The sequence below is a fragment of the Lissotriton vulgaris genome, unplaced genomic scaffold (genome assembly GCF_964263255.1).
Source record: "Lissotriton vulgaris unplaced genomic scaffold, aLisVul1.2 SCAFFOLD_1192, whole genome shotgun sequence".
In the NCBI taxonomy this organism is placed as follows: domain Eukaryota; kingdom Metazoa; phylum Chordata; class Amphibia; order Caudata; family Salamandridae; genus Lissotriton; species Lissotriton vulgaris.
Genome location: NW_028246048.1, coordinates 687,451 through 698,300, shown reverse-complemented (window position 1 = coordinate 698,300; position 10,850 = coordinate 687,451). Strand labels below are relative to the sequence as shown.

General features: G+C 39.6%; 1 protein-coding gene across 1 annotated transcript; it reads left to right on the top strand.

Annotated features, from left to right (window-relative positions):
• Nucleotides 1-2,868: 2,868 nt before the first annotated feature.
• Nucleotides 2,869-9,028, top strand: LOC147666157 (zinc finger and BTB domain-containing protein 34-like). The gene has a single exon (XM_086949261.1). The coding sequence runs from the start codon at nucleotides 3,019-3,021 to the stop codon at nucleotides 4,489-4,491; it is 1,473 nt and encodes a 490-aa protein (XP_086805387.1). The 5' UTR covers nucleotides 2,869-3,018; the 3' UTR covers nucleotides 4,492-9,028.
• The last annotated feature ends 1,822 nt before the right edge of the window (nucleotides 9,029-10,850 follow it).

Sequence of the window (10,850 nt, the reverse complement as noted above, 5' to 3'; positions counted from 1 at the left end):
GCACCGGAGTACTCTAGTTACCTCACCCAGGGAAGCCGGGTGCATAGGTGTCTTTTCGTGTCGGGTTTCGTCGCTGAATCCTATGGAGAGCTGCAAGAAAGTGCTGCAGGCAACCAGGAGGAAAGTGTCCGGATGGATCCAAGGGTGGATCGGAGCAGTGAAGAACCTGAAAGCAGAGGGGAAGGAGTCTGGATCACTAGCCAGTGACCAGGAAGGAACCAGGCGATGTCGAGATGCAATCAGGTGAAGAGGTGAAGCTTGTCTCCGCAGCCACAAGGTCCAGGAGGCGTTGACGACGACCAGGAGCTGGAGTGGAGCTGTCCCACGACAGATCTAGCTGTTGGCGGTGTCGGTATCGGGAATGGACCCAACAAACCGTGGCAAATGTAATCCACGCAGGATTGGAAGATTGGCTTCTGTTCAGACCAGCAAGGTCTGGGGAGCTTCTCCTTTGCAGGGAAGCAGGAGCAAGCCCGGAGCAACCAGGCAAGCGGTGGCTTTTCAAAAAGAAGTCTTCAGAGGGGCCACTAGCCAACGGGCTAGCAACCGCGAAGACGCGTGCTTCGATGCAAATGCTGCTCGGGTCTGGGGCTTCTCAAACCCCAATGCACAACTTCGAGGGTGCCTCAGAAGCTGCACAGGTAGCAAAAAGCAGGTAGTCCAGGATGTCCGGTTCCACGTCTCTCGTGTCCGCCACGGGTCTCAGCTTTGCTGTGGATGTGGGTCGGAGTCAGAGAAGTCTGGAAGTCTAGATTCTGCGTCGCTAAGTCTTCGGGTTCTGGCGGGAGCGTCAACAAAGCAAACCAGCAAGTTACTGTTGGTGCCTGTTTGCACAGGGTGGTCACTCCTTGACCACAAGGGAGATGTCTTCAGTCTTCCAGTCGATATGTAACGTCCAAGAGTTTAGTTTCAGACTTTCTTTCCAGGATAATCTAATGTCTCTAGACACAGCTCCTAACTTTATACCAAACTAAGGGGCTGGATTACCTGCTAGGTCCCTCCTATGGGTGGAACCTGAGAAGGGGGTGGTTACACCCCTTTCTCTTTGTCCAGTTTTACACCAGAGCTGGGGCTGGCGTGCCCCAGCAACTGGTTTGAACCGGGCTATGCATGGAGCACCTTGTGTGCCCCAGGCAGTGTCTGGAAAAGCATCTTTCCATTGAACCCACCCTGCCCCAATCCACTACAGGCTGTCTGGAGAGGTACCAGCACCTCCCTTGAATGGAAACCTATTGTCCAGGCCTCCCCTGCCGGAGTTTCGTCCAGCAGCAGGAGGTCACACTTGTGTCTGTGGCAGCAGCATCCATTTTGTGATGCTGAGGCTCTGTTGAACTTTAACCGGGTAAAGCAGTAACTACAGGTCTTCTCCCTCTAGAAGGGTGGAATGCTACCCCCACCGCCAGGACTGGCGGGGGGGGGGTAGTATTCCAGAGTGTTTAACACCATACGCAACATGTTTTGATAAAGCCAAACCAAAGTTAGCATTAACCGCGAGGATTATAATGCACTTAAGAGTATATGGTATGGCTATATCACAGAACAGCTATAAGGACATGGTTCTGAAAGCTGCAGACAGGCTCAGCTCATGCTAGAGCACCATCTTGCATGAAACCAAGCACTCTGCCTTCAGGATTGTCAAGGCCTTCCATAGGAGTGACTTATAGGTATATATGTGTCTATATATAAGGGTAGATATAGGAATACTATATCTAAGCAAGGGGTGATTACACCACCTTGCCCAAGCTGAGTGTTCAGCCTGTGGTGTCAGTTTGGATGGCCAGCCAGGGGTGGCATACTTCATGCTGCAGCCCCTGGTAGGCCTTGAATGCACCTATGCCCTGGGTACCTGTGGTACACTATACAGGGGCTCACAAAGGTGACGCAATATCCAATTAGATATGTACCTAAAGTACAAGGAGTCCATTTTACAGAGAGAGCAGATAGCCTGGGGCCCTGAATAGCAGGATCCCAGGCCAACTAAGTCAAAAACCAGCTAAACACTAGGCAAAACGTTGGAGTAACCATATAGTCAGATATCCACCTTCCTACAGTGACCCTTGTTTGTATCGTCCTGTTGGAGGCTTGTAATACCAATGACTATCACTCATCTAAATTGGAGGAGTGTTGGTTTTCGGTTTTACCATAACCACAACTTTTTGCTCATAAAGCTACCTTTTGCTACTTTAAGGGAACAGGTTTGCAGTTAACATACATCAAGATTTTACATGGATTTATAATTCTGAATGTTTTCTGTTTAGCCGCAATACATTTCCTGTTCAAACCTGCCTTCGGGTTTTCTTTATGGTACCTTTTTTCATTCAGATTACTTCCTCTAATGTATGTGCTGTTCTTAGAGTGTGCATATTTAAAGTTTCATATCTGTAGCACAGCTATGTACACCATACAAATTCAATTTTCCAATCTCCATTTGGGTATAACCAAGTTTACAGGTAAATAACTTGTTTGTTACATTTCCTAACAAAATATCAAAAGTCTGTTTAGGTTTTAATGCATTGAGGTAATGCTCCCCTTTTCAGTTCCAGGAACCTCTGTGAGGGTGTTCTGTGACTTTTAATCCTATATTGCAAGTAGAAGTAGCCACTTCTAATCCAGTGTAGATGCACAGCCAGTAAAACTTTCAGTGAAAGAATGGTATGATTTCAAAGGGAGAGATGGTGTGGCTGCCTTACCCTAGTTGGAATGTTTACTTCAGGACTGTAGTAGCAATGTAACACTAATAAATCCCTTTTAGATTTCTCATAAGAATCAGTATTTTAATTGAAAAAAATACACCGTATAGATTCGCTTTAAAACTTGCACAGATGCTTAGACACTTAAGAGTGAAGCATATTAGCTTACTTTCTCTTAGAGTTGTCTTGTGTTACTTTTGAAATTGAATTGCATTGTTTTTCAGCGATCTGTTTAATTCTAGGAGCTTTGTCGATTACTTTGAATTTTGCCTTTCTGAAACGTGTATTTGTGTTCTTTTTCCAAACAGATAATTGTACATCGGAAGAAATGGACAGTAACAGCTTCATCCAGTTTGATGTACCAGAGTACAGCAATACTGTTCTGAGCCAATTAAATGAATTACGAGTTCAAGGAAAGCTGTGTGACATCATTGTCCACATTCAGGGTCGACCCTTTAGAGCCCACAAAGCAGTTTTAGCCGCCAGCTCTCCTTACTTCCGCGATCACTCAGCATTGAGCACCATGAGTGGCTTATCCATATCAGTCATTAAAAACCCAATTGTTTTTGAGCAGTTGCTTTCTTTTTGCTACACTGGAAGGATGTCCTTGCAGCTAAAGGACGTTGTTAGTTTTTTAACGGCAGCCAGCTTTTTGCAAATGCAGTGTGTGATTGACAAGTGCACGAAGATTTTAGAGAGCATTCACTCTAAGTTTAGTGTTGTTGATTCTGTCACAGGTGAAGCTGAAGAGAACCAAGGCAACCACAATGGAATTAAAGAGAGTAGCTATTTTGCCAATCCAGTAGAAATATCACCACCATATTGTCCTCCTCGGCAGTCCATAGTGAGCGATTTAAAGATGGACACTAGCAACACCTTGCGCAGCCGCTTACAAGAAGAGGGTCAGTCAGACAGAGGAAGCAGTGGTAGTGTTTCAGAGCATGAAATCCAGATTGATGGTGATCATGAACAAAGCGATCTTTTACCAAGAGAAAACCAGATTGAAGAAGTGAAAATTAAAATGGAAAAATCAGACCGGCCAAGTTGTTCAGACAGCTCTTCCCTTGGCGATGATGGTTATCACACAGAAATGGTGGATGGCGAGCAAGTGGTGGCTGTAAATGTTGGTTCTTACGGATCTGTGCTGCAGCATGCATATTCATCATTTTCTCAAGCTGGATACCCTTCTGCCCATGTTTCGGAATCCTTTAGAAATGCAGGCAGCTCTGGTCCTTCAAGGTCATTGCTTAGTGGTTACAGAGGTCGCGGGCGTCAGAAACGTGCCTCCCACTTACACAGTGACATGCATAGGCTGATGCAAGCGGCAGACAGTGATCCACTGGCTACCACCACAGGATGTGACACCAGTCCACAAGAGAAGAATTCTAGAGGTTACTGGCACCCCTACAGTGAACGGTTAATCTGTATTTACTGTGGAAAGACTTTCAACCAGAAGGGCAGCCTCGATCGACATATGCGTTTGCATATGGGTATTACTCCCTTTGTTTGTAAGTATTGTGGAAAGAAATATACACGCAAAGACCAGCTTGAGTATCATATTCGTGGTCATACAGATGATAAACCTTTCCGCTGTGAGGTCTGTGGAAAATGCTTTCCTTTTCAAGGAACTCTAAACCAGCATTTGAGAAAAAATCACCCTGGAGTGGCAGAAGTGAGAAGTCGCTTGGAGTCACCAGAAAGAACGGACATGTATGTGGAACAGAACGTCCATAATGACACCTCACTCTCTGAAACAAACATGGACTCACCAGTTGATTCACGTAGTGGTGAACCTCTCTAATGATGATGCTAAATGCCAAGTGCAGCCCAAACAAAGCACATGAATCAATGCATATTTTTAAGGTTTGCTTCTTTAGTATTCTCTCAAACTAAAACCTAAAACTAGCTTTTTAAATTTTGATTACATATATATTGTTAACCTATAGATGCTGATATAAGCGTTCCAGGACTTCAGTGTTAACTCTACAAACTCATGGTCTCTTTTTCTAAGTGGACAGTGTGCTCTAGGTTTTCGTCTCAAGAGTATCATTGAATCAGTGCAAAGCAAGTGGAATAACACTGTAATAAATAACACCAGAAAGAGATGTAAACCAGTTAAAATGCAACATCTTCACCTTTCTTTTGTTTGTGGTGAATTTTAAAAATGGAAAAATGAAAGAAAGTTATAGAATACAAATGAAAGTTCAGTGCTTAGCACTAAAATGCGTTGGGAAACCCATTGGTGGTTATAGCACATTGCAGAATGCAATTGCATTATTTGTTTGGAACCCATTAGTCAAAACTCTCTATGTTTAACATATACTGGTTGACTGATCATGACAAATTAATTGATTTACTTTGAAAGACTTACTTGCACAGTAAGTCCATGCTAAATCTAGTAAAAATGTGGTGGTACTGTTCGACCTTTATTCATTGCGAGCTTGAGAGCGGAAGTTAATCTTGTATGGGGCTACCTTATTAGTTGCCCATTCCCTTTATTTAAGTGTATTTGTGATGGGTACTCACCTAGTGGAGAGGGACTGTTGACATTGGACACAATTTTTAGGAGCGTGTGGACAATGGGATGCATATGCTTGAGTATTTGTGTGTGTGTGTGTGTATATATATATATATATGTGTATGTATATATATATATATATATATATATATATATATAATGTGTGTGTGTATACATACCCACAGAAAGTATAATTATATTCCTTTTATTAGTTTTAGTGAAGCCAGGATTTATTTCTATATGACAGTTTTTTTGTGCTATTCGAAGCAATGTGGAATAAATAATATTTAACTATAGTATTGTGTAATATCATGTTTCTGTCTTTGTTCAGTGAGTGACAGCCTCCCCTGGGAACTATGCTCCCTTGCCTCACTCTGCATAGAAATATGATACTATACGTTTACATGATTATTTTCGTAATTGAAGTGAAAGTAGGAATATTTTGTTTGAACACACTTCAACTTTCTTCATTTGTAAGAGTTGGTACACTTTGGATCACCATTGATTATCTTTGCACAGTAGTACAAACTTGTATGCCCAAAATTAGTTATTGTTTTATACAGCTGCGAATCATAAAATATAAGTAAACCAAATACTGAAATAAGGCCAATTAATTGTTCTTGGAACTTACATGATGTGTACATCGAGCAAGATTTGGTCCTATAGTTAAATGTGTACTGTATTGTTTTTAAGCCCAATCGTAGCAGTAATTTTAACACATATTTAAAGTCGAAGACATGGCACTAATTTGGGTAGTGGAAATGCACCAGCTAAGGAAATAGAGTTGAATCATTTTACTGGTGGATTAAGCTCTATCACTAAAGAAAAGGTATTTTATATATGTATTTGCAGTACGCCTGTTTGGTGTTCTTGTGGGTTTTAGAGAGATGCACTGTTGTCTTTCTTCATCTACTTACAAGAAAAAAGCATGTGAAAAGCGTACTGTAGTATTCTTAGGAAAAGTCAAAATACTGAAACTGTAAGCAATAGTTGTGGTTGTCTGTGTAATGTGCTAGAGAAAAGCCATTACATCTTCCTTTTTAATTTAAAGTTGAACCAGTGTTCCGGCCTACATGCAAAGGTGGAAGCTCTAAAGGAAGGATATTTTTATTCTTCTTTTTATCAAATATGTCTCCTTATATGTGACGCTGTACTTAAAAAAAAAAAATATCAGTTCTGTCAGTGTGGTATAATGTGAAAACAAATGGTATTCCTTAATCAAGAACAAAGGTAACATAACACCAGAAATCAAGAAACTTAGAGGTAAACTACTGCATGAAAAATATTTTGCCACCAAGTTTCCTTTCTGCTTTTTTCATTCTCTTGTTTATCATAAGTGGTTTGAACAGTCAGAGAAAAACAAAAAAAACATTGTTTTGCTTTCGGCATACAGTGATTTCATAAGTAAGTATTAGTAACATGCTGAATACATGGGCTGTGTTAAATTACATATTTACAAGCTGATATTAGTTTACCAAAGAGTGACTTATCCAAATCTGTTTCTGCTAAAATAAAAAGGAAATCTTTAATATGCATTGCTTAGTGTGTACAGATTCAGGTACAAACATTGTAGTAGAACTCTTCAGGGCAGGCTATGTATCGGTTTTCACAGTATTCTGATTTATTGCAGGTTTTGTTTGCTCACTCTTGCATCCTGTTTTAGTGTTTCCTCTATTCCATGCAACCAGTGTTAAATTATCAAGCCATAACGCTACTGTAAAATGCAGCAGTGCTTTGAAGGATGCATTCATGCAGGCCAATGTGAATCCACCTAATCTCTTTGAACATTACTTCAATCTTTTAAAAGAGCGTGAACATAAGGAAAAGTGTTTGGAAAATGAAAAATAATCTGGCATCAGCAGTTCGATTGTGCCTTGCCACATGGCTACATGCCAGGTTTATTGTTACCCTAAACCAAAACACGTCAATCTGCAGTTCACTTTTCATGGTTTTATGACTCTTGGGAAGGCAGTCCTATGAAGGTAGCCTTTTTTTATCACTGTTATTTTTTGTTTGGAAGTCTCATTTAGTGCAGTAGGGTTTTACATTTCAAGTGCAGTAATTGCATGCCATTAACAAAACAATATTTTGTGACTATCTTTTACATAACTAATTTACATCCTGAAATAATTTAAAGTCTATTCATAACTGAGTCTGTTCTTGAGCTACCTTTAAAGTACATATAAAAATGTGAAAGCAGTGACAGTGTCCTATTTTATAATCTATATGTGTACATTTATATGTTTAACCTGTAATTACAAACTGTGAAAACAAAGACTTTTATACTTTTGCTAAAGTTTGTGGTATTGAACAGTTAATTTCAGTGCTCCTAATCCTATAGCTACCCTGTAACTTCTTACAAGTGTGAATACTTTAGAAAGTAGATTTGTTAAAACGTTCTGTATTATATCGGGCGTTTATTTTAGTTTATCTTGGGATGTCTCCGAAGCTCTTTCCAATTGGTTCTGCAGTGGTTAGTGTGACGTGTAGCATTAAGGATCCTGTTTGTACACTGTAGAATTGGTTGTACTGTAGACTTAAAATGAGAGCCTTCTACTGAGATTGTACTCTTCCCAGGCATGTGTAGGAATACATTTTATCCTTCAATGTTTTATACCTAAGTCAGAAGTTTACTTAAAGCCAAAATGATAAAACCTTATGAAGCATTAAAACGTGGGCTTTTTAAGGTAATGTTACTACATGAGTGATGGCAGAAATCCAAGGAAAGGCTGTCTGAGGCGTTAAACAGTGAGCTTTTATTGAAACATCATTGTATTTTATTTGAATATGTTTTATATGAGTTAACTGTGATATTCACTACTTAGAATAATTTTCCTGAATGGGGTCACATGCAACCTCGACTGAAAGGGACTCAAATATGCAACACCTAGTCTATTTTCTAAGGGGATTTTACCCATGAATGGTGCTTTTAGACTGGTCAGGGTTATTTATTAAATTTTATATGAAAGTATTTGGAAATTGTGTAAATGTAATTCTTTTCTGACTATCTCGGTAATGAATCATAGATTTAATAGTACTTGGTAATAGAGCAGTTTAATAAAGTCATTCAGAATGTTCAAGGTTTATAACAAGTGCATGTTATTTTTCTTATATTTAACAAAGTGCCAGAACAATATAGTATGTTAGTTAATTTTTTAATAAAAATGTATTAAAATCTCTTTAAGTGTGCTATTTAAAGGAAAAGGCTTGGATAATGCAAAGTAGGCAAACATGCATGTAACCACTGGCTACTACAGATATTGAAAAATACTTGTCCTATCTGTTACACATAGGTTATATACTCCAGATTTAAAATAAAATTCTATGTTCCATGTCTAATTTTGGAACAAGGTTCACTAGAAGCCAGTAGCATTCTTCTCTCCAGTCTGTGTAATTAGTCATTGTCACTTGAATTTATTTTTCAGGTTGGTAGCATATTTTTATCATGCTAAATGTTTGAACAATTTGAATGACTTTTCTCTGTGTCATAACCTTGCAATATAAACTGGTAACCTCACAAACTCCACACTTCATCATATGAAGTACATGAAGCTAGCTACACTGATGCTCTAATAACTTGCCATTAAGGGTTATTTTATAGCATGAATTTAAAAAAAAGTATTTATTCAAATGATATTTTACTCTTGTATTCCTTTTGTTTGTTTTTTCTGTTAGATTTGTGACATTTATATTATAGTTTACTTCTGCCTTTTTTTGTTCTGATGAATTCTTATATTTTGCTTGTAAATTGCATTCTTAATATAAATAAAGTGAATAAAGTAAATGGGGATTACTGTTTGTTTATAAATAAAAATGCTGATACAGCAAGCCAATTGTTGTTTTTGTTTTGCACATACACAGATAGCCAATGAGAACTGTTAGCATTGTGTATATAAATCATGTCTTCCCTATTTGCAGTCCTACAACGCTGTTACTTTTCATGTATTTCCTCTTTCCACCATCTTTTAGGGCCTTTTTACTCAAGTACAACGCTGCACGCATCCGTATGATATAAACGTTTTTCATGTGTATTCCTGTTGTAAATAGCATATGATGTATTGAAAATATTTTACATCCTAAGACTCTGATTTAATGAATTGGCCAGAATGCAAGAGTTCTGGTAATGCAAGCAATATCACACCCCGTTCCTCTACACTCAACAGGACAGCTATAGGTGGAAATATCTCCCCTCCCCTTTCCAAGGATACCTCTTCCGAGTGGATACTTCATTAAGGATTGCTGCAGGGAGTTTGGAATGAATAAGTGGACACTTCCACTGCTCCCCAAAAGCCTTCTTCCACCTCAGAGGGTAGATTTTGTGGTTTACTCGCAATCTAACAACCCGAGAAGGTGGAGTCAGAAAGACCAAATAACATAGCACCAAAACAGCTTATATAATGTAAGCAGATAACATAGGAGAAATCATAGATCGAAGTGAAAACACCTCATTGATTCTAATAGATCTCTCTGCAGCTTTCAACACCATCAGGCATTGGATCCTCATAAAACGCCTCCACGAACTGGGCATCAGAGATACTGCTCTCTCCCTTCCAAACTCCTTTCTCTCAGAGAGAACAAGTAGCCATAAACTGCTTTGTGTCAAAAACCTTCATCCTCCCATGTGGCGTTCCTCAAGGCGCATCCCTCATTCCCACATTGTTTAATCTTTAGATTTTCCATCTAATCAAACTTATCAGAAAGTTCAGGTTTGCGATGGTGTCGCATGCAGACAACACCTAAATCATCGTATCGGTGTTAGACAACCATTTCCTGACAGCTGGAAAATTCTGCAACTGCATGGAATACATCAGCTCATGGATGAGTGAGAACTGCCTGAGACATAACTCAGGCAAAATTGACGTTCTGCTGTTTGGCAAAAACAGCATTTTCTGGTTCCCAAACTGGTGGCCACAGAATCTAGGTGACCTTCCCACACGGGTGGAGAAAGTCAAAAATCTCGGAGTGATATTCGACAGGTGTCTTACTTTAAAAAAAACAAGTGAACCAAATCGATTCAGTGGTATGTCACCTCCTAAGGGTCATCATGCCATTTATCCCTCCCCATCTACAAAAACTTTTGGTCACAGCACTAATCTTGTCTAAATTAGATGACTGCAATGGGCTTTATGTGAATTTGCAGCACAAATAATTGACAAAACTACAAGCCCTGCAGAATCCTGCAGCACACCTAATTTTTGGCATTCCCAAATATCAGTCCGCTTCTATAGCTCTAAGTGAACTTCACTGGCTGCCCATGCGGAAAAGAATTACCTTTAAGCCATTATGCATTGCCTATAAAGCCCTGTATGATTCTGGACCTGAATTTTATATCTAGAATATTAGATGGTAGGGCCCTCTAGATCACTTTGTTCTTTAAACGCAAAAAATGCAATAGTTCCAACGTTCAAGAAAGCAGTTTGGGGTGTAAAAAGCTTTGTGGCCAGCCCTGCAAAGATATGGATTTCCCTTCCTCTTAACCCCAAATAAGTCCAAAATCGCCTTCAATTTAGAAGGACTTTGAAAACCTGGCTCTTCAATCACTGGTCTACTCCCTTCATAGACTCGCCTGACTCTGGCTCCTTGCAAGGCAGCACCAAGACAACCTTAGGGTATTTGAGCGCTATACAAAATATATTAATATA

Coding starts and splice junctions, on each gene's coding strand:
- LOC147666157 (XM_086949261.1), top strand. CDS start 3,019: ATGGACAGTAACAGCTTCATCCAGTTTGATGTACCAGAGTACAGCAAT.